Source organism: Anser brachyrhynchus (genome assembly GCF_964034855.1).
Source record: "Anser brachyrhynchus genome assembly, chromosome: 2".
NCBI lineage: Eukaryota > Metazoa > Chordata > Aves > Anseriformes > Anatidae > Anser > Anser brachyrhynchus.
Window position 1 is genome coordinate 98,723,371 of NC_137695.1, and position 24,432 is coordinate 98,747,802.

The following is a 24,432-nucleotide window of genomic DNA, read 5'->3' on the forward strand; positions in this document are numbered from 1 at the left end:
AATGTCATTTGGAGTGCTTCAGGACAGGCTGTTCACATGACATAGCTGGCAAAAGTGGGATGTATCTGTGCATTACTAAATGAATATAGCGGTGAGTTTAAGTGACCTCTGATGTTTCCAAACTGATGAAATGTTTGCATGCAGCTGTGTTTAAAAACAAACAAACAAAAATCAGTTCTGGTGCTAATGGCTTTCCACTTTGCTTAACTTTAAAAACAGACGAAGCCTGCTGTGCTTTTAGCTTACATTTTTAAACATCCTTACCAGATAGTACGAAGCTTGTGGTTTGGGGGTGGGGCAATGTTTTGGTCGGTTTGGTGGTTTGGTTTTCTTTTTTTTTTTTGAGTGAATATTTTGTGCTGCAAGATAAGAGATGGGGAAAACATTTTTTTCTTTCTTAGCATAGTTTTATTTATATTTATACATATATATTTGGACACTGAGCATCTGCAAAATGAACGATAAATACCACAGTGAGAACGGATTTACTAATAGATACTTATAAATGGTAATACATTAAACTTATTGGATGTACTAAAAGAAGATAGTGATTAAAACTGTAACATTAACATAGTAAGGACAAGTTTGGTCAACCAGAATCATGGTAAGATTTTAAAATTCCACTTATTAAAGATTAGGGACTACAGCTGGGCAGGGCTGGCATTAGAAGAGACTGGTACATGGGTCATCCCCAGTGTGTTTGGCAGTGAAAGGCTGCATCTGCAACAGTCAAGTTGATCACAAACACTAACTTAAAATAGCCAGATTTCCAGTTAAAACAACAATGAAAAAAAGTAGTTATTGTTTTATAGTGTACATACTGACAGTTAAAAACTGTCAGTATTGTATCACTGCTTGCAAACTGTCCACTTACGATTCCAGTAAGAGCTCTTTTAAGCAAGATGCTACTTTAAATAAAAGACTGATTGTTTTCACTCATTGATAATTCATGTGTTAAATGACAGGTTTTTTATTCAGGTATCATAAAAAGAAAACAACTTGCGTTATCAACTTCCCTTTTAGCATTACACGCTGCTGTTTCTTGTGAGTGCTGTGGGTGAGCTAAGGTTTGATGGGAACTGGTTAGATATGGAGTTACTGTCTGAGCTGGGAAAGTAAGAAATTCAGTCAAAGCAGGTGTGCTGGCTGAAATGGGCACCCTCAGGTGAAGGTAATCCCCTGGGTCACCTGGGGATGTTTTTTGGCTGTGGCCAGAGCCCTGCCATTTGCGCTGTCATGCTCTTGTCTCTTATCTTGAAAGTAGTTGTAGTTAGTTGTCTACTCTCCCCTGGTTCCCCAGACCCTTTTCTTCTGATATTCAGAGCCACTCCGACTTGCAGCTTGGATTTATACACGGGCAGGATATATTTTCTCCTCTTCCAACACTGTCTTTCCACCTTGTTTTTCTTTTAGGTGTGACGTGTCATGGGTTTTTAGTCTTATCCCTGTATAATAGGCTCCTATTGCTTTCATTATCCCATCGTCCCTACTATGAAAAAAGAAAAATTTTGCTGTTAGATATGGCTGACCAGAGCTGTACCTTACATTCAGATGAGGTTATACGTGTGTGTTGTGTGATGACATCAGTCCTTCCCTATCATGACTGGAAATACCCCCTCGTCATACAACATAGGTCTGTCTTTTTTTTTTTTTTTCTTTCCCCTGCCAGATCATGTTGGTGACTCACAGTTATCCTGTGATCAACCCATAGACTGATCTTTCCCCTCAGTACCTTCTGAAATGCTCCCTGGTTTCCCACATCCTGTGTGAGTATGCGAATCACAAGCTGGTTATCTAATGGTACGGATGACCTCCTGCTCTGGCTGTTTAAATAAAGGCAGGCAGAGAGGGGTTACTGTGGTTTCTGCTCTGCCTCGTGATAAGCCCGGGCCTGATGGTTAGCGTGATGTGTGCCTGAGAAAGTCTGCTGAAATAACACCTCGGAGAGCAGAGAAATACCTCGTTGCTGTATTTCGACAGGGTTCTGGTGTAAAATGAGGTGAAGCTGCTTAGGCATGTTATCACGGCTGGCGTAATTTATCTCTGCCTTTGTGCTGTATCTATAATATGAGAGGAAGGCTTACCTCCTGAACGTGTGTCTTGTGTGCTGAGGTTGCAGGAGCTTTAGGGAAGCAATGTTCTTCATCTGCCTTCACATGCTGCCTGGCATAATGAGACCCTTTTTGGCTGAGGGCTGCAGACCCTGTTACAAATTTAATGATGATAATTGAAACATTTTCTTCTTATTTTAATAACATTCAGTTAACAGTAAAAATAGAAAAGTTTGTCCTTATACCTCACGAAGGAAACTTGTTCAAGATTAAGATGATAGCGTGATGGGTGCTGTGAATATACCTTTTAAGATTACTTAGCTTTTAATCATGGAGTGAATTTGAGTTGTATTTTGGTAAACATCTTTTAAAATGAATATGCTGCTAAGCTTCTTATTAAAACACAGATTTTCTTACTCCACTGACCTGTCGCAAGATTTAGCTGTTGTTTTTTACGGTGAATAAAATATGATTTGACATAAGTGCAGAACTGCAATAGAAAGCAATCCTGACAAGCAACAGTGTTTGGCCTGACACATTCCTTTGTCTTCCTTTTAACTTGAAATAAACAATCTGATTTTAATGAAAGAAGGGGAAGTAATTGTCTTGTGTACGTTTCGTACATCATTGCGTTCAAATAGAATTTTTTTTTTCTGGACCTGTTATTCTCATCAGTAGGAATTCAGTAATAATTATTTCTATGCTGTCTTTGCTCACGGCTCTCCCAACCTTTATACAGGCTACATTTAGTACATGAAATTGAAGATTTTGAAAAAAAGAAAAAAAAGAGGCAATTCTCGAATGCGAGGCACAAAAGTACTCTATATTTGATGAAGCACACAGCACAAAAGTACTTTAAAGTATACATGACGAAGCACACAGCTACAATAATGGTATCAGGGTGATGTAAAGACTGAAGTGGTTTCTCACGCAGATTGCAGCGTCAGGGCTGCTGCTGTTACTCATTAATTATTTAAAATTCCAAGTGCAACACCTCACGGCTTAGTGACTGCAACCTGCTCAGCTTCTGACCTCAGCGAGGAAAACCCAAAGTAGCCAGGCTGAAATTCCATTTGAGAAGCAGGTAAACTTGTTTGTTTCTCAGATATACAATTGTCGTTGGCAAGAAGTGTTTTTGCTTTCTTTGTCCAGAAGGGAAAGCAACCCACTGTATCACTGACAGAGAAAATCCCAAACTAGTGTCGTGGTAGTGCTGCCAGATAGGCATTCATGAGCACACAAATATAGCTTCTCTACAGCTTTGTAAGTCACTTTGGCTTTGGAGTTAGTTTCTTGATGTAGAAGCAGAGCATCTTGTACATAGGCATTGAAGCTTCACGAGGTGTCACAACTTGCACAGCAAAGGGTTTCAAGCTGGAGAGTCTTGTTTTGCACATGCTAATAGACTGTGGGTAATAACAACCTGTTAGAGGTTGTCACAAGACCCTTGAGTCTTGTTACATACATATCTTAAGCACACACAGATCAAAAACTTGGGGACTAAGTTTCCATCAAGCTATTTAAAAACAAAATTACTTTCATAATTTTATGCACGAATGCTCAGGCAATCAGGCTAGGAAAGAGAACGCAAAAGAGAGTAACATAGTACGTAAAGTGAGGAACATAAGCATATATATTGTTCAGGGTGATATTTTCATGTCACAAAAGACAAATTGGGTTTTGTGCCTCCTTGGCAGCGTGCTTATGGGAAGGGAGGGACATGGCTTTATAGCAGCAGATTGAGCCAAGAGGGAGTCAGCTGGGAGTGCGGTGAAAAGTCAGAGCCTTTCGTAATATCTATATTTATGCCAAATGTAAGAGAGGAACACTTACAGGAAACCCGACTCTCGGCCGATATGTTTACAGTATGGATAGGTAGATCATGTGTGAAGTCAGAACAGACGGAGGGAAAGGTGGGGCAGTGTCCTTTTTTTTTTTAAGCTTATTTAAATGAGAAGGGTGTAGTGGTTCATTGTTTTCTCCCAGCAATGTTAACGGTGTCTGGAGAGGATGAATCATCTTTTTGTCCCGTCTGTCAGTCAGTCGAATATGAGAAGATAAGAGCCAGCGTGCAGTGCCTTTGATTCACGTGCGTTCGGAGCTGCAGGTGTGCATTTTGTCATCAGTTGCTACCGTGTGTTAGCGAGACGCTGAGCATCAAAGTGGCTGTGTTCGCTGGAAGCCTCGCTTGTAAAGGGAAAACATACAGCTCACCGTTTGGAGAGGACTTCTTGTCTCTCTAAGTAGACACACGATAAAAATGTGAGTCTTCAAATGTATGTTGTTTTGATTTTCGTGGTGTCTCTCCATTTTTTTGTGAAAATAAATGTTAGGTCTTCTCTGATTTCAGAATACTGTAATCTCAAAACCCGAAAGTCTGCAAGTAAGTCATAATGATACTTGCCTGCATGATTTCTTGATTGCTCCTTGCCTTTTTCTGCTGTTGTACTGATAAGATCATTATTTTGGCCTGAAATTCTCTACCATTTGAAATCAAATTTCATTGTTCATTTTTTCGTTTTCCTGCTTAATGTTACATTTTTGTTACGTTTCCTTGTGTTCTGGTTTCTCTCTAAGTATTTTAGCATTTAGGGCAAGTACGTCTTTCAGTTGCTGACTCATTCAGGTCAAGAGGTGAAGTCCACTGCTGCAGGCACACTCCTAAAGGAGATACATAGCGCTTTAGGAGTAGTGATAGTGGAAAGTGCTGGTCTTAAGAGCTTACACCAGGTCTTCACTGTATGCAGAATGAGGTTGTGGTGCATCTTTGTACTTAGCTATTCTCTCTGTATTTTTATTTTTATTTTTATTTTTATTTTTATTTTCCCTCAGGATTTATCTTAATTCAGTGGCAAAATACGTTGTCCCTGGAGCAGGCAAGTGTTGAGGAACAAACACCCATGCTGATGCCCCTGAGCATTTTCAGAGGGTTGGGAAAAATCAGTGCTTGCTCCTAGGTCTTGTATGCCATGCAGACCTAAAGACTCCTCCAGTGTGGGGGGAAAAAAATAGATGTTTTGTTGTTGCTTTGTTTTGTTTTTCTTCAGTAGGCTATCTGAAAGGGTGAAAAATGAAGGTGTATTGCTCATCAGTAAAGACAGCACATAGCAAGTTAAATGAACCTGTTGATATTAGTGAATGAAATGCGAATAGACAAATCAATTCTAATTTCATAATAAGGCAAAAATTCCTTTTTGAATCAGGCTCGAGGGGTGCGATACTAGGCAGATGTGTGATTTTCTCTGTTCTCTAGGTCAGGAACAGCTGTGAGGCACAAGGGTCTCAGTGAAAACCCAGGGGACAGATACAGCAGCTCCCCTGCAAAGCCCTTGCCGTGCGGGTGTTGTGGGGGAGCAGCAGGCACAGGGAATGGTGTGGCTGGGGGCTTGGACCTGTGGGGGCACCTGTGCCTCTCCCGGAGCTTTGGGGTGGCAGCAGCATCCCCATCACACGTGTTGGCCTCTCTCCTAAAGTGGAGGTGATCAAGGAATCTTCCTTCTGATCCTTCAGGGGGGCTGCTGCCATAGAGCTCTCGACGCTCCTCCCATCCTGGTGTAGTGAAGACAAACAGTGAGCATGTGGCTAATGCCGTCTGATCGCAAACATTCAGGATTTGTGTTTGTACAAGGGAGTACAGATAATGGCATGTGCTAAGTGATGCCAGGTGAGCATTTTTCTGTTCACGAAGGGAGGCAGAAAAGCCCCGTTGAGAAATTTGTTCTAAAACTATCTATTTTCTCATTCCTAATGGGGAACATGAGGCTGACAGCGTTTCAGAAAAGAGGGTGGAGTGGGCTGAAAGAAGAAAGAAGGGGGAAAAAAAAGAGAAGCATAAGCTACAGGAAATAAATATCTATGATTTAGAAATTTCACTATAATTGTTCTTACAGGCTGCTGTCTGTAATTGAGTTTGGACTGTCCTCAGGTGAAATTCCTGAAATTTACATGTGTTTAAAGAAAACAAAAACAATGCAATATCCTTGTTGAAGAGAGATAGAGGGAAAAGTGTAAGCAAAGCAGTCAGAAAAGATCAAGAAAAAGAACCAAACCAAAAAAAAAAATACCTTGTGTACCGTCTGCTGTGCTTACCCTGTGGCAGCTTTAGGAAATAACTTGGTGTTCTTTCACAAAATATATTCCACTGCAGCGTGGTAGCCTTTCTCCAGTGTCGTAATGCTTGCATGAAATGTACTGATACTTAAATAATTTTGGTATCTTTTGCAATGATGGATGAGGTGTACCGAAACGGCTGAGATACTGCACTAGCACGAGGGAGTCTTTTCTCGGGTGTTTCAGAACTTGACCCTTCTCTTAGAGGGTTGCTGTTCTAGGTCTAGGGTCCTTGCTAAAGAGCATACAGCTGCCTGTAAATATAAAAATTGCTGTAATGCCTACATAAGCCAGGAAGGACAGGTTTTTACTATGCAAGGCACTGTGCAAGCATAATTTAAATGCGTGTATTGGTACTTACAGCTGGTGATTTCTCTTATCTGAATATTACAGTTTGCCACTATAATCTTGGTTTTTGCCATTGACAAAGGACATGTATATGGGGAATAATTTGGTTGTCCTTCAGGAAGGGTTCCTTAGAGAAATAGCATTGTGGAAGTCAAAAGTGAAATAAGGTTTGATCCAGCAGGGATTACATACTTTCATGGGTAATGAAAAGTTAAATTTATGTGAAATAATGATGAAACTTGTAAGATATAAAATGTTATATTTCACAAAAGAATTTAACACTTGAATTAAGAGGGATGGATTCCTAGGAAGCAGTTTGCCCATGAGGTGGGTTACTTTTATGTGGTTGCTTGCATCTGACTCTGGCTGTGGCTGCTGATGCAGTTAGCTACAGGTCGCTCCCCTGAAGCTGCCAGAGGTTTGTTTTCTTTCTTGGTACATGGGAGTCCCAGATGACCATGATGAGGGAAGTCTGAAGAATCAGTTTAGGTGTGCCCAGGGTCTCATTCTGTTTTGAAAAAAAATGCTGAAGTGAAGGGCTTCTTTCTAAAGATGCACATCACCCTGAGAGCCTAGAAAGCACTCCAACATTTCCAACTAGCTGCTGGGCAGTAGGTCGGCTTGCTTCCCAGGAGGCTACGTAACCTGGACCCGACACTGGTGAAACAAAATGTTTTGCATGTCACTGCTGGGGAAGTTTGTCATTAAGAGTCTGCATTAGAAGGCTACCAAAAATAGACAGAACTTGGACATTTCTTAACAGTAACTACACTGCTTTCTTTTGTTTAATAAGATCTGGATGTAGTAGTAAAATACAGTTTTATTCAGATGAGAATATCAATTAATTTAGCAGAAAGTTTTAAGTAAATTCCTGAAATATTTTTATGTTCCATGCTGACTCTTCCCATACATGAGTAAGACCGTGAGCACTCGGTAAATGTATCTAGCACTGCAGCTCTGCACCATTATTCACCAGCATCAGTGTGTGGTGAATACATGTTCCTAGACAAGGTACTAATTATGAGCTGATACTTGTAAATATGTAAGCGCTTGCATACCTGTATTATTAGGTGTAGTTCTGTTGAGTCATACTTAAGTGCGTGGGAAGAGGTAAGATCGAACCCCTATTTTACATAACTAAATTGCTCTTCAAGGATAACATTTAACAATCCATTTGCAGCATCCTGTGACTTATATTAGGTAGTTTGTATGTTTTAAAGCTAAATAACCATTAATGTTCAATAAAGGTGCACCAGGTGCATTGGCTTCTAGCCTCTTGTAGTTCCTGAATTGTTGTGATTCGTTAGCTGTCACTGTAAACAAGATCCTGGGCTGAAATTTATTGTTTTTATTTAGATTACGGAAAGCTGATGTTTGGTGAGATGTTACAGGAGAAAGAGACCCTTTAGAGTCTGACAATTACAAGTAGTGGACTTTTATCAGGTTCCCTTCAGTGAGTAAGAAAATGGTACTTTGCATTTAAAACAGAGTAACCTGCAAAAAAATGATACCAATCTGTTTCTTGGTATATTCAAAGTTTAGAGGAACATGTTTCTGCCTTTCAGGGGAAATTCTGAAGTGAAATTTAAACCTCTCTGTAGGACAGTGCGTGTATATGGGGAGATAACCTCTTCAGAACCTCTTCTTTCAAAGTACAAATATCCGTTTAATTTCAACAGTCAGGCTAGAATGGGGTTTAACAAAATTCATCTGATGATATATGTTTACAAAACCCTATTTTTAAACAATTTAATCAATTTTAATCAAACATACACACTTTTATATATATATATTGTTTGTGAATATGTGATATGCAGGACCGAGTTTTCCCGTCTCTTTCTGTATTTGTTCATCTTTTAATTTTACACTTAGCAGACAGCAAAGAGAGGTGTCTGTCCTGAGGTGGTGTTTCCACTGTTTCTAGCTGGAATACAGCTTCCTGTCCTGAAGAAGGCAGAAAAGAAGGCTTGGCCTAAGCTTCCCGCAGGCCACCTGTTAGACTGACTCCCCAAGGAAGGTGAGTTGGTGGGAGAAGGCAGTTTATTTCCCCAAGCGAAATCCCTGCGCTATTTTGGAGAATCACTTGAAGCAGCCTGGATAGCTGGAGTGATTTCAGCAGCAGGCAGTGACCGGGTAATGTTAGGGTTTTGGCAGCAAAGCTGATTCAGCTGGCTCCTGGCAGGGGGAGCGGTGTGGAGGCTGTTGGGCAGCTCTGCTGGTAGAGCTTGCGGTGCCTGCCTGGGCAGCTGGTGCTGTGCTCTGGTTGTTGCAGATCTTCCCCGTGTCCCCTCTCATTTTGTGACTTAAGGTCATATGCAGAATCGTTCATCTCGCAGGAATTACAAAACTTGCTGGATTTCACTAGGAAGGTTGAGGGCACGTGCTGTTGCGGTCATAAGCTCGATCTCATGCTCAGGCCTATTTTGGAAGCTTATTGTTAGATCTGATTCACATCTGATTCAATGGAGGTTGCTGCATTTCTACGGCAGTTGTGTTTTCTCATTGTTTTGGAGCTTCAAGACTGTTCTTGTGGCTGTTTATCAGTGCTAAAGCACGTATGGACTCATCTGCAAACAAGGATGTTGATGGGTTGACTGACATTTGTTAATAACTGCCAGGAGCAGCTGCTTCAGTATATGCTTAGTCTGGCAACCTGAACGTTATGAAAATGACTAAAAAGAAAATAAATCCTCTTCTATCTCAGATTTTTTGAATACTTGGCTGCAAGTTCCTACAAAGATTGTACAGTGAGTAATCCCATTGAAGTCAGTGACTCAACTCATCTCATGAAGATCAGCACACATACAAACGGTGCAGTGTGGCTTTCTCAGAACAGCAGCAATCAGAGAATAGGTATTTAAGTCTTAACAGCAGCCTGTACTTGCATTCCGAAGTGAAAATGACCCATGGTCTCAGTTTTTAATCAAGTACGGCAGACTTCTGCTTGAGTGTAAAGTGAAAAATCAGGACTTTCTTTTTGCTGCTGGGAGTGATTTTAATGTTTCCAGGCTTGCGTATGCTGGTGCTTTGCTCTGATCGTTGCAGATCTGCATGTTGTCCCCTCTAATTTCATGTTGCCACTTCCCAATCAGATACATACAGAACAGTTTGCATTATATGCTTCCACTTCCAATTGACATCAAAGTTTTTGAAAGTCTTTTTTCCCAAAGAACCACTTACATATTTCTCCATTTCTGTTACTCTTAACATATTTTGGTGCCTTTGTCTGCGAAGTATCTTCATCTCTACACAGGAATTTGTAGCTTATTGTTTTGCTGGTTTTTCATTGTGCTTACTTTGTGCAGACACTTGGGAAGAAAACTGGCCTTATCGTTTGCTACAGCTAGTTTGTGGCAGTGTGGAACTTGTTGCTGATTTTCTTTCCACTTGCCAGCAAAGGATTTTAAACGTTTATCTGGCTTAGTTTCACACCATGGGGCAGAATATGGTTTGTCTATATATATGTATCTTTCTCCACCGTGGCAGTGTAGGAGCGGGGGCCCACTGTGTTGGGTGTTTGAGCCCAGGGCAGTTGTTCCTAGAGCTTTAATCCACAGAAACAAGGGAGAGAAAGGTGAGGCTGGGCAGTGAGCAGAGTTCTAGTTTGCAAGTATTACATCAGCTCCATTGCCTGTTTACTTAAAGGTATGTGCATTGCAGATCGTTTGATATTATTATCATTATTACTGTTTCTATAAATGACTTGGAACATTGTGCCGTTACGTTCCTGGATAGATGTTTCCTCTGGTTTTGTATTCCACTTGGTATTTTCCTTAGGTCGCAAAGTAGGCAATGAGAGATGAGCTGTCTTCCACAGGGAAAGAGGAAAAGCTGCTCTGAGGTAGTTCAGCTTTGAAATCAAGTGTAAATGCATTTATTTGGATTTTTTCTTGCAAATTTTCATGTCACAACAACATAAACTGGTTGTGCTGATTTCACAGTTTCAAAAGCTATATTTAAATCTTTTTTGCAATACATACATCTGTTCTTTAAAAAGAAATCTATTATTCTATTATTTGCCAATAAACTCTATCTTGAGTACACTTAATGAGTTTGGATGGTTTTTAAGTTTTCCTCTGTGAGACCTCAGAATTGGATTTAGTGGGGAATTATTTAATCAGATACAGTGACATGTGTCACTTTGAGTGTTGAGTGGCTGAAATTTGGTGGATAATTGAATAAGCACTGGAGACACTTGCTAATTTGAAATTTATTATGTGTGTCTGGGGAGAAATCTGTCAGTCCTTCCAAAATTGCAGTAGTGATGCAGGACAAAGAAGCTTTCAATAAAATGCACGTTTCTGTGATGGAAAGTCAGAATTTCAGAAGTAATCAAATTCTCTATCCATCGGAGATAGGTATCCCTTGGTACACAGGTCAGTCCCCGTATCTAAGCTTATAACCGTGGTTTTATTTTCAAGTATAACTAGGTAATAGGCTGTTGTTTTACTTCATGTGTTTTCTGTCATAGCAAAGGTCTGCTGTGCTTAGAAAAGCCTTAGAAAAGCCAAGCCTTTGCAGAAGATATTGTTAATGAAGTAACAGCCCTCTGACACTGAGAGTGTTGTGTGAAGACGTCTGACGCCAATGTTTTATAGTATGCAGCATTACATTTATGGCAGAGTAGCAAATATTATTGTTGGTCAGAAATTCAATATTATGAGCAAAAGTCCAGTTCATAAGTCTGAGAGGAGAAAGTCTCTTTGAAACGTCTTTTGGAAGTAGTTTAAAGTTTCAGGGCTTTAAACGTTACCTTGCGCCGTCTTTAGGTACTAAAACACAAAGACAAACCTTGCCTGTGTAAGATACTATACAGACACATGCTTCTAAGAGAAGAAATATGTAGTGTAACCACAAATGCAAGCTAAAAGCTGAAATTTGAGTGTTGTGGTTTAACCTACATAAGCTCTGCTAAAGCTGAGATACACCACAGAAAGCCAGAAAATACAAAGAAAAGGTTGGCATTCCATTCCTATGCGCTTTCCATGAAAGCTTGTGCTTTAAAGAACATATCCATTCTCACCTCCACAGAAAATTGTTAGCAGTTTAGTGTGGTGGTTGGTTTTTTTTCAGTAATTTCTGTTTATGTAATGGTAAATGTGAATTCTAAAGAATTTACTTGATCCCTTATAAAAATTCGCAGCTACAAATCAGCTGCTACATATTGTACAATTGGGATTGTAAATATGTTATCAAAAGACAGGGCTTCTGCTTAAATACTGACCTAGTCTTGGCTTGTATACAAATAAAATGCTTTATTTTTCCTCCTTTTTTTTTTTAATTGAATAAGGAAAGTTTATGGTGGACTGTAAAAATGTTTATTGTACGAGAGCTGTTTCTTTGTTCTGCCCAAGGAAGAATTAATTTGTATTTCAATATATTTTGGTTTCAAAATTTCTGTTTTGTTTTTGTCTTTTCAGAATTTGAAGTTCTGGTGGTAGATCATGGGGAACCATGTAGGAAAACGAGAACATAGTGCTGACAAGTCAACCAAGGTAAGAGCAGAAAATTGAAGAGGCGAGACCATTTCAGAAATGTGTGTTTATAAAATAATTATATATATTTACTACCTTAATGTGTTTACCAGATCGTTTTCACTGTTGCTATTTTTGTCATTTTAAAATTATATATTTTTTTTTAAGAGGGTCCTATGAGATGTAGCTGAACTAGGATTTTGCTGTGTTAGATGAAGTTTTCATGTGTCAGATGCATAACTGATAAAATGCTTCTCAGTCATGTTGGAAATGAATGAAATGATCCTTAGAAGCAGGAAATTGCAGACATTTTTAAAGAGCCAATGAGCTGAGTAATGTTTTACTTATCGACAGCTTTCCATTTTGGCAGTCGTTGGCTTTATCATTAAGAAAGGAACTGTATGGAAACAAGTAAAATAAGAGGATTCCAAAGGCAACGATTGTCAGTCTCAGTAGATACAACTTTAAAAATCTCCTTGGTAGAAAGATGAGAACCATCAAAATATTCACTAAAAGTTAGTATATACTTTCTAGGCCTCTGTAGGCACTTTGTATTTCACACATTATGTGGTATTCTGTTTGCCTTGTGATAATATCTTGTTTATTTGTGTGTCTGCATTGTACAGGAAGAGTGTATTCACATGTATCTTAGATTAAAACATACATAAAAAAGTTGTTTCTTCTTACTAGCTTTTGCTAACTTCCCTCTACCCATCCCCACCCAAAAATAACAGTTTACAGTCTGATCCCACAGTGTATAAAGTTATTGCCCTTTGCATCAGACAGATGATGTAAACAGATAATTCTGTGCTCTGTCTGGAGGAATGCAGGTATTGTGCATTGCTGTGGCACAGATAAGCAGCTATCCCTAAAAGGTTTATGCAGACTAGTATTCATATAGTTAAAAGTTCTCTGACTTCTTTAGGGAAGTACATGAGCACATTGGAGGGAACAGTGAGAAAACAGCAGGAAGAGAGAACTGGAAACATGTTTTTGTTTTCTATTTATGCAGTGTTTTACAAAATGGTTTCAGTTTCAGTGCAAACAATAGCATGAGTCCCAAGCTGTGTTTGGCACCTTAAGATTTTTGGTTACATTTCTAGAAAAATGCCTTGTACAAATCCAGCAAAGTCACGGGTACCTAACAGATGTATTTAGCCAAATATTTTGACTCTTTCTGACCAAGTGTGGGAGATGCTGCAGGTGTGATATGGCAGGTACACAGAGCTTATTAGGCTGTTGTGCACCATGTGTCCTGTGCTTAGTTTTTTCTTTGGGTACAAAATCTGGTTAGAAAAACACTTCATAACTTCTCTCCCACTTTGGGATCTTGTGTCTCACACACCTGGGTGGCAGGTCAGTGAGTTGTGTCTGGCACATGGGGCTTCAAACAGTAAAAGATTCTTCAAACTCTAGCAGCCTGTGCCATAGGCACAAGTCCTTCAGGGGTGAGCAAGAGTCAGGTGTCCACGAGTCTTGCACTGAGTATGTAAGACAGGTCTATAAGGAAATGGACAGTTGAGCTCTTTTGAATTCCTTTTTCCTTATCATTCCATAAAGAACGGTGAATTCTGCAATGAAAATAACATTCATTGATGTAAAATATTTCAAAGGGGAAACTTACTTCTGTAGCAATATCTTCTGTCCCTCACTCATCCTTTCAGAGTGCAAAAATAAAGCAAAACCCCAAACTTTAAAACAGCCAATGCTTGATCAAGATCTCCCTTTACTCATGAAAGACAGCAGTAATGTCACAAGAAATGATAAGGCTACAGATCTAAAATCAGGAAATATATGGTTAAGGTGCTCCTGTGTATTCCACGTAACCAGTCAATCTTCATTCAGTTCTTGTAGGCAATAGTAAAGTTCTTACGGACAGCTGTAACCATATGTACCGTACTCGTTTTTTCTTTTCAAGCTGAAGTTGCTCTTTTGTCTTTGTTCAATATAGCTGTAAATTAGAACTGTTTTCCCACCAGTCTTGTGGTGCTGCAGGCTTGAAGAGACTCTGTGAAAATGCTGAACTCTTCTTGCTCTTAGCAGTAGAACTGCAGTGCAGAAGGCTATTAGCTCATTCTAAAATTCATTACTTGTAACTTCAGGCTGTTTATAACGTTTCAATTCCCCAAAATATAGCACCAAAGAAGAAGATCATTTTAGGCAGCTTGTTTGAACCTATGACAGTCAGATTTGCTTCATGGACACCATACTGGCTCCTGAACAAGTAGTCCAGTTCTCCAGGTAGTTATATCATGAATGTTAGTAAAGATGCTGTAATGAAACTTTAATTCTTGATTGTACATTAAATGCCCTGTAGGATAGCAATTACTGTTGTTGTTGTTGTTGAGTTGACCTCTAGCTTTGTTTTACTTTCAGTAAACTTGGATATTTGACGGCAAAATTAGAAATAGCCAGAAAACAATTATTTCATCAAATTTCTGTTACGAGACCAAGATGCTTTCAAATTGGCAGATTTGCTAAAGGCAAGATGGTTTCCCATGCTGTGATGCTTCTTTCAAAATATTGTAATCCTCTTGATTTATAAAAATGCCAGGCTATAATGATGCTTTCATGAATAATAAGGAGAAATGTGAAATTAATTGAATGCTTTGAAAAATGGTCTATTTGACTTAGGTAATGAGAGAAATACTTACAAAGCCCTCACCTACTCAACGAACACAGCAATTTCTCCCATTTCTCTTTTACTTTGAATGGTTTAGGTTACTGAGACTACTGAGTCCTGTAGTAAATGTACAAATATTGATTTTGTTTAACTTTGTTCTTGGTGGTAATGCTTGGGTTTAAACTTACATAAATGTATGTGGGAACAACAGAAAAGAAAATAATGTCCTGTTCTTCATGTCACAAATTTTGTTAAATTCCCTGAGAACTAAATGTAGAATTAAAAGAGTGGGTGACCAAAGTTTTGTTGATCTTTTTTCTGAGTTGTAGTTGATCTATGTTAATTCGGCACAGCTGCAAAGAGCCATGGGCTTTTTTTTTAATGTCAGAAGGTGCCTTCAAGTGTTTCATTAAAACAGTTCCTTGCCACTGTCTGTTCTGGCTGTCCCCCCTGGAGAATTCTGTTCAGCACATATATGCATCCCTAAATCTTTGAACCTTCTTGGTACCTGTCAAAACTGGCCCTTACCTTCCATGTTGTTTGTTCAGGCCTGTGGGGTTGGGAAGAAGTGTTTCGGTCATTGTCTCATCTATTCTACAAATACCAAATCCAGCAAGACCACAGAGCCTGGTTGCCCTGTGCCTCAGGTCATGTCGTACTGTGGGGTGCTGGACAACAAACTTGTGACTTGTAGAAAAGAAAAAAACCCACTGCCCAGCCATGTAAAGAGATTGCTCAAGAAGCATAAGTAGGCCTGAAACACATTCGATCATTTGACTATTTCATGTCCTCGATGTACTTGGAGTATGCTGTCAGTAAACACCAAGGAACCAAAAACAATTGCTACCTCTGATATTTAACTCTGAGGAACCTTGAGAAGTGTAAATTTGCCACAGTATATTGCTTTTCACAGGCAGAAATTCAAAACAGATGTAGTGATGATAAAGCATTCAATCTACAGTTTAATGTTTTTCTTGAACTACAAAGGCATCTGTTAATAATGACCAAGTCTTCGTGTGTAGTAAATTTATGAAAAGTATTGCCTTTGATTACCATCTTACCTGGATTCTGTAAAGTGTTTTGCACGGTTCATTTGATAATTGTAATAAACAAACTGGTTCTCCATGTTTAAGGTGAACTCAACACAATTAGTTCAAGCAAAATTGCTCTGGTAAGCGTGCATCAGTCAATAAGTCAAACGGTTTCTAAACTGATTCTGAAGAGATTCTGGTTTTTCTTCTCCTTGTACGGCTAACGTTTAGAGATCTCACGCCCTGTGCAGCCCTACTCCTGATAACATTGACAGAAAGTTTTCTGGCTCTCCCTGATGAGAGAGGGGTGAAATTCTGAAGCTGGCTGGCTCAGTGTAGCACTTGTGTAGTTCACCTCATAGACACTGAGCAATCTGCAAGCAGAAGGATTTCACACTGACCTCCTTTGATGCCCTACCTCAGACTGTTGAGACTGCTTGTCTCTAAACCATGTGCATGTTTGTTGTTCTTTTCTTTTACACCAGGTGCTTCCTCTGGTACGCATGGTAAAGTACCAAGAAAGGGGGGGGGGGGAACACAACAGGTGAAGTAATTTGATTAGTTATATTAATTGCATTGAAGTATTATTTTTGTAAGATAAATGTTTATTATTCAATACGTCGAGATACTTGATATACAGATTATGTAGGATATGCCTTTTTTTTTTTAAATTACACATGGTATTGTAATTTAATATGTTTAAATACACTATTGTTGTTACCATGCATAAAAAGAGTGATGCTCTTTCACTTTTTCCCCTAGCAAATTTGTATAGCGCTATTTTTATTTTCCTTTAAAATTGTTTTTTTTTTTACTTTCTGAGTAAAATTTCTGCTGTAAAACAAAGAGTCCAGGGGCTCAAGTGATGTATCCTTCTTTGTAATCTGATATACTGATTAAAATACTCCCTCTCAAGCTCAGTACTCCATCTCGATAGCTTTCTGAAGGTAGAGGGAAAATAGAGAAAGAAAAACTTTAAAATGTTGAGAAAACCAAAGTTCTCTGTGAAGGACGCGATGAACACTTTCACCAGCCAGTTTTACAGGTTACACATAGAAATTCTCTCAAACTGCTACCATCTGGTCAAGCTGGTGTCTGGTACAAGAGAAGGCAGCTTTTGAAAGAGGCAATCCCCTTCCAGGGAGCGAAGGGCAGTTCTGTGAAGTTAAGCAAAACCAGTTAAATTTGATAGGCATCTGTTTTCTTCAAATTCTGCCATTGCCCTAGATTTGGCCTTGAGCAAATCCCTTTGTGCCGGCTGTATTCTTCTGTTACATTTCTTAACCTTCCTACTGTCTAACTAGATTGCTTGCTGGGACAGATGCAGAGTCATTCTGTATTAATAGGAGGACTTTGAGACTTTAAGAGGAGCCTTCAGGCACTAATGTGCTTCAGACAGTGAGATGATATCATAGCGATACAGAAAGGACAGTGCTGTTTGAAGCCTCTGAGAATGCCAAGTATGCGGTAACTATGACATCTTTCATCAAAAATTAACCTTAAGACCATCATTCAGCATTGTACTGAAGCCTGTTCAATGTTTAAGTAGGCAAGTAGCTCTGCTGTAGAAGGACCAATTTATGTGTCCAATTTAAGTTGTGTTTAAATACTTGACTGTTCATTAAACTTTTCAGGCACTGGGTTGAATAAGGTCTATTAATGTTACAATATTTTTTTTAGTCTAAAATATCCTAGGCTTATCATAAGTATGTGTGGAAGATAAACCGTCAGTGGTGTAGAGGTCATGCTTCTATGCTTCTCTGTTCCCCTTTTTCCTGTGTATCTGAATGCCACAGAAGGTAGCAAGGCTTATGAACAGAGCAACTGACAGAAGAGTTACAGGTGGGAGGCAAGACAGATAAGAGTGAGCAGCAAGTTCTGGTCAGTACCATGGCACCTGAGTATTTAAGGCTTTGCCTGAATTGTGTAATACTAGACATTTTTCATTAGACCTTCATTTTAATGAAAAAGCGAGTAAATACATAGGTAAATGTCACATCAAATATGTTGCAAGAATGTTTTTCTGTTGTGCATGAGTGCTAAGTACAAACGTTTCTTGGTTTAGGTCTTGAGCTGGTTGAGCTCGCATGGGTGCAAAAGGAAGAGGTGCAGTCACTGTGGTTTTGGCTGGGGAGGAGGAAGGGTCTTGGGCTTTCTTCTCCCACCCTCAGCCTGCAGAACTGACTAGCAAAAGAGGGAAGTGCGCTCTGTGCTTTTTGAGGTCTTGTGCATCAGATGCCATGCTGCTGTGGTATAGTTTCCTATAGTTTCCTTCACGTCTGCTGCTTTTTAGCTTTGATACAAAACTAGACAAATGTCCTGTGAAATGAGTTTAATGATAGCACCACTTAAATTAGCAAGGAACTGGAAGGAAAAGGGTGTAATACACTGCCCATTCTTTGTGAACTCCCTGTGAACTGGGCTGCTTGCTGAACAGGCTTCTCTTAAGGTCAGCCCATACTGCAGCCCAAGAACATGGTGTTCAAAGCCCTAGTGACTTCATGCCAGAAAAATGAAGGTGAAGATGTTATTTTTAGTCTGGAGGAAGCAATAAGTGATAGAGAGATCCTGAAAGGGAGCGATATCTTCCTTCTTTCTCACAGAACCTCTCTGTGCTTCTACTGTTATGGCGGTTTGTAGATCAGCATGCTATCGTGTGGCAACATGCTTTATCAGCTGCTCTGAAACTGGATGAGATAGGTCAAAATAACAAACTAGAATTTCATTAGTTATATTTGTTAAGTTTATATTAAAAAAATAATAATCTTGTGCGATATGTAATATATTACCATAGAACACAGTTAAATCTGTAAAATCAGCATGGGTGAATTGCTTTCTTCCTATTAGAGGAGAGCTCACTGAGCTGTGCCTATGGGGCCAAACCCAGCAGAATCTCCAATCTCTAGGACAATGACTGGCAAATCTTTCTCATGACACTTGTCAAAGTATTGAGCCCTGGTAAAAGTGTGTTCAATAGTTCAGTAGTGTCCTCATCTTCTGCCCCTAATGCTAGTTCTGTTGTCTCACATGCTTCTGGGCACCAGCTGGGAGCATTGCATGCTGGAGCAATGGTTTATTTGACTTCTCCATTTCACACTTACTTACATTTCTGATAATGTAATTGTGAAACTGGGTCAATGAAACTTGTTGGTAGGCATGGTTTTACACCATGCAACAGTACAAAGCCAAAACCTAAGCTAAAGCCTGATGCTAAGCATCCTGCCACAAGAAATGAGGAATTCCACATAGTTAAGGTGAGGGGAATCTTTCTTTAATTTGTAAATTCAGCAAACATGAAATGGATATCAGAAGGAAAAAGATGAGGGACTTTCTTACAGAGTGTCACTTTAACAATAACTTCTCTTTTTACTTCAGAAGCTGAAGTTGAACAATAAACAGCACTTTCTAACGTAATTGCAGGGTTTTGTACACCAAGTAAATTTAACTTACCTGCGGCTGCAGTTCAAAAAGTATTTTTCCACCTTGAGCTAAGATGTCATGGGATATTTTTCCTTTCTACTTATCTTTCACATGCCCTCAGCTTTTATGCTGGAAATACTTGAGTAGTATTTGCTAGAGGAAAAAATTTGCTGGAGGAAAAAAGTCTTTTGCAAAAGGAAATTGAAAAACTTTTAAGCAGAGTAACGTGACTTTGTTCTTGATTGCTGAGATAAGGCTCATTCGAAAAACAATCTGATCTTCTGTGCAGCATCCCGTGGATGTGGCCATTACAATATGAGAATTTGCATAGAGCTGAGAGACACAAGATAAATACCATTTACATTGGATAATTGGGGGACTTCTGAGCATCTCTTATAATCAGGAAGAGACAATGATGGAAACTTTGTGGGTGGTGTTTTTTTGTTGTGTGTTTGTTTTTTTTCCCCACAGTGCCACAGGATGACGTTGAGGTTGGTGTACCTGGACTTAGCTTTAACTGAAATATGGCAGTTGTAACAGCACTGAATTTAGGGAGGTATGGGGGAACTCAGCTTGCTTGTGACCTCCATACAGCTCAAAAGATGCAGACAAGAACCTGATGCCAGAAATTGTAGCAAGGCTGTCATCAATGAGATCTATCCTTAAACAAGTCACTTATGATCAAAACAACAAAAAAGTCACCATTTTGGGCCCTCAGTTATTCCCATTCTGTGTAAAAGCTTCAGGGCTAGATTCACTGTCTGGTAGCGCTAAGGTTTTCAGATGACTCATGGAAATCCCAACATGCTGGAAACGTCTTGGTTAAAAGGTACTGGCTGAGACTGTTACGTTGAAATCTGAATGATTTATGGTTTTGTGGTCATAACTGACTTACTAAATGTCTAGCACGTTTTCCTAGTCTTTCACACTCCTCCCCTTCCTTCCTCCTTTTACCTTCTCTGTCCCCCTACTCCTTGCACGCAGGTTTTTTCAGCACGTTATTTTCTGCTAGTATTTCCATCTCTAATGCAGTCAGTGCCATGTTTTGATCTCCTGAGGCATTAGAAACAGCATTTAATGATTAACAGTGCAGTTGCATGCTTGGAAACAGTGACGAGACAGCCAGCTGACAGGCAGTCTTATCAGGGAGGTGGGAACACTGTAGAAGAGAAAAAATTTGCACTTTTCTAACAACACACATCTACTTGAAAAATAGTTCACTTCCAGCCAGATCTCTCTCTTCGTGTTGACAAAAGACGTTCAGCAACTATCCCTATCACCGTACCTTGCTTCAAGCAATCTAGTAGTGCCATTGCCATTGTTTGAAAGAGTTGAAAATCAAAGCTCTCTTCTGTTATTTTTTTATACTCAACCATCATCATTTATATATATATATATATATTTATTTATTTATTTATTTTACATTTGTACCTGTTGAAGAATTTGTCTTCGGCAGAAAACAGAAGAATGGCTATGGAATTCTTCTGGGGGAAGCATGGCTTCAATTGTGAGGGGGAACCATGCGCAAAAACTTTAAATCCCTCTTTAATTACTTACATGCATGTATATATATGTGTACACGCATACACAAATATATAAAAAAAAATCAAGCATATATTGAACTACCTATAAAAATGTGAGTGTATATTCAAATATATGTACTCTGCTTATACCCCTGACTGGCTGCACATGTGTTCACTCCATCAGTTTTAAGAATTGAGACCAGCAGCCTTTCTCCCCAGGGCAGCTTGCTGTCCATTCTGATCTTCCCCATGAACTACAGGCTAAATCTCTTCTTAATGTCGAGGCAAAGCTTTCTACTGTAGAAGAAATTTGCCTTATGGTGCACAGTGAGAAAGCCTTGAATAATTGCTTTCTTTTTCCTTTTGTAATCCAGTGTCTGAAATCCCATTTGTTTTCATGAGACTCGGCAGATGCAGGTTGGTGAATGTGGGACTCTGAATCAGCATCTCACGTTAGTGACTGTAACAAATGAGGAATGCTTATATCTCATAAAATATATATTAAAGATGGTTCAATACTTGCCAATGCCATCTGTTTGTTAAATATTTAATAAGATATTTAACATCTTAAGTATGTAGTAATAGAATATATAAAAATCTCCTGGTGTTCTGTGGAAGGCTTCAGAGCTCACAGTAGGTGAGACCCACTGCATAAAGTAACAGTTGTTCTATCTTGGGTCCCCTGCTACACAGAAAACTCAATATGTTTAGGAGGGTTGTTGTTATTTCTGGAGCTCAGTCACATGAGATGAGATTCTAGGTCAAAAGATGTACATAATGAAGACTAAAACTTAGGTTTTTTTCTGCTGAAAGAAATAACTTGCAATATGCTGCGGGATATTTGCTGGTAGAAAGAGGCTTTCTCCTGTGATACGGTGCTAACCTACAGTTTCTTTCAGAAGCAAATCTGTGTTCAGAGAAAACTTATGTTAATATATTTTAGTTGAGATCGATCTGAACCAGAGTAATCCATTATGTTCAGATGTGACAAATTAAGTTACGGTGATTTGTAGGTGTGGAGAATGTGGACTTGCAACATCTAGCTTTCGGTTTCTTACAGGTTCATTTACCTGATAAATTACTTTCGGTGTTGATTTTTTTCCCCCCTACAATTCAATATTTCAAGAAAATGTAATTCTTAATAGTTGCTGCTGCTGTATGTAAGGGACTGGAGACCCTCTGAATGTGGAGCCCATGAGGGAGATGGCTTCACCAGGAGCAGGGGTTGGCCTCAATCCCACCTCATGAGCCACGGGTCTCAGCAGGAGGCAAGTTGTTCTGGTTTTGCTCTGATCATCTTGCTTTAACCAATTAGGCTACAAGCAGTGGGCTGGTGGAGCAGGTGCAGAGCTGCTTTCCTCTGTGCAGAGAGCCAGATGGCCAGCTAATTGTCCCTGTCCCCGACTAAGTCTTGGCCAAGTCTCCTGCGCAGAGCTCAATTAGGCTGGTGCACTGCCAAGGTGGGTCTTGGGGCTTTAAGAAAATGAGGACTTCAGGGACAGCTTTGGGCAGCTGGAATTTTCTTGGTCAGTCTTCAGTGGGGTTAATTTCAAACCTTGAAATGGTTCCTATTTTTGTTTAGTTGGTTGTTTTTTGTTGGTGGTGTTTTATGTTGCTTGGGTTTGTTTTTCTTGAAAGCAAAAATGCCTGATGCCTAACAGGACTCAAGACTTCTTGATCTGAGCTAAGACATCTTGCTTGTTACAAGACTCTTAGCATGAAGGTACGGCTGCAGCAGAGAAAAGAAATCTAAATAGCAACCCATATTTTGAAGCATTGATTCTCTGGAATTTTGCAATGAGAACTTGTGCCTGTTGAATAACCTCTTACAGCAGAAAAGTTGCAGGTGGGACAGCGTTTGGGTTGGCTTGGCTTTCTATGATCCTTTTGGGGGAATCTTTAATAAACCCTAAGACTTTTATTCATAGTACAAAATGGGAAGATATGATGGATGTTTTGTAATGGATTGTAAACTTGCTAAAAGAAATGCAAATGAAATGTGTTTGCTTATCCATATGCTTATACTTAATGTAATAACTGCAGCTATAATCTGTGTAACCTCTTCATTTACTTGTTTGTGAAATGCTATGTGTAACTCCATCAGTTGTTTTTATGTCAAGACATTCAACTTTTGTTAGAATAAACCACTGTGGGAGATAAAATTGTTGGGTGCCAGAGGAAAGCATTAGAAGAAGCGGAGTACTGTTAGTAGATCATTTTGCAGTGGTAGGGAATTGAGTAAAAAGGATTCCTATACATTTCCAAGGGGCTGCCTGTTACATTCAATGCTGGAAAGGCTGTCTCTTGGTCCCAAAAGATACTGAAGTCCCGTGTTGATATTTACTCAGGCAGTTTGAGTACGCTGTCATTGAGTTCATAAGTAGCCTATATATGGAAGGATCAAATATTGAGTTCACAAGTAGCCTATATATGGAAGGATCAAATATTGAGTTCACAAGTAGCCTATATATGGAAGGATCAAATATTGAGTTCACAAGTAGCCTATATATGGAAGGATCAAATATACAAGTTAATACAATACAGCTATTTAGACTTTATATGTACAGATGATGTATTCTTGTCTGATTTTTTTTTTTTTTACATCGATCATGCTCCGCCTGTTTTCTTCAGCCCCATATCTATCTTCCTTTTCTTTTTTTCCTTCAGTGTTTTGTCTGTGGGTTTGCCCTACCAATTATATCTGGTGATTACGTAGCCAGTAGATTATACTACCTCTAGGGATGAAGGTGAAGAGCTTTGTGTATTCTCTGTTTTGCTTGTGTCTGAAGCTTGCACTGCACAGCAGATGAGCAATACCAGAAAAATCTGTCTGAGGTCTAACTTCAAAGGAGTTGTCCCTGCACCTTTTTTAGGATGAAACACCAGAAAGAGAATGGCAATGGAAATACTTCTCTGGTCATGCACAGTGAAATTCCCTGCCTCAAGAAGCAGTTGAACGTAGATTGTGCAAGTTTGATGTACAGTGCCCTGCGTGGCTTCCTGGGTTCTGGCTCGCCAGTAGAATTGAGGCATAAATTCCAGCCTTCGCAACACATATGCAGCCATGTAAAATTCTATTTATGTGCTGAGGGTTACTAAGTAACAGTTGCTGAGGGAAATGCAGTCTTTTAACTTCATGACGTCTGTGCGCTTAAAACTGCCAGCCAAGTAGTGCATTAACATAGATTTTGCACATTAATGTAATGTGATTTGCTGTGGGCTATGTGCAAGCAAAATCTTTGGGGAAAAAAAAAAGCAGCAGTGTTGTTTGAAGAGTCTCTCTGCAGCTGGGTCTTACGAACAAGAGGTGAAACCCAATTTTCCCTTTTTACCTCTTCCTCTGCTTGACACATGATAAATATGGACCCTGATATATATGTATTATATGCATACTTATATCTTTATCTACCTGTAGATAGAGATAAAAAGGTGTAATCTATATGTTTTGCATTTGCATCTTTCTTCAAGGGTAGGAGGGGTGAGTAGAAAACAAACTAAAAGCCCATTGTGACTCAGCCGTAGGCTGGGTGCTGGTAATACAAGGAGAAGTTTGCCCTGAGCTGCGTGCGTCGCCTCTAGTAACTGTGTTTACCTCTAATTTTGCACAGACATTATCAGAGGATTTGTTTTTTCTAAGGAAGGTTACCTCAAAAAGGTCATCTGTCTAGGCTGAGATGGAGCTTATCTACTGAAGGACATTCTACTGAAGTGAGCAATCTTTCCTTTAAACCAAACCAAACTTACAGTAGGGGCTTGAGCTGAAGATCTTCATATGTTGATGAAAATGAGCTGTTGAAATGTCGTTAATTCCTACAGTGTTTTTTTAACGTATTTCTCCATCATAAAGCCACT

At 39.4% G+C, this 24,432-nt stretch overlaps 1 protein-coding gene across 3 annotated transcripts in view; it reads left to right on the plus strand.

Moving 5' to 3' along the window:
* The window catches only part of MBP (myelin basic protein), a 115,532-nt gene that overhangs the window by 13,410 nt on the left and 77,690 nt on the right, over nt 1-24,432 (plus strand). For all 3 annotated transcript variants that reach the window (XM_080581091.1, XM_080581093.1, XM_080581092.1), the window contains exon 2: nt 11,930-12,004. In XM_080581091.1, coding sequence (XP_080437217.1) covers nt 11,954-12,004 — 51 coding nt within the window. In that variant the 5' untranslated portion in view covers nt 11,930-11,953. The remainder of the gene's footprint in view (nt 1-11,929; nt 12,005-24,432) is intronic.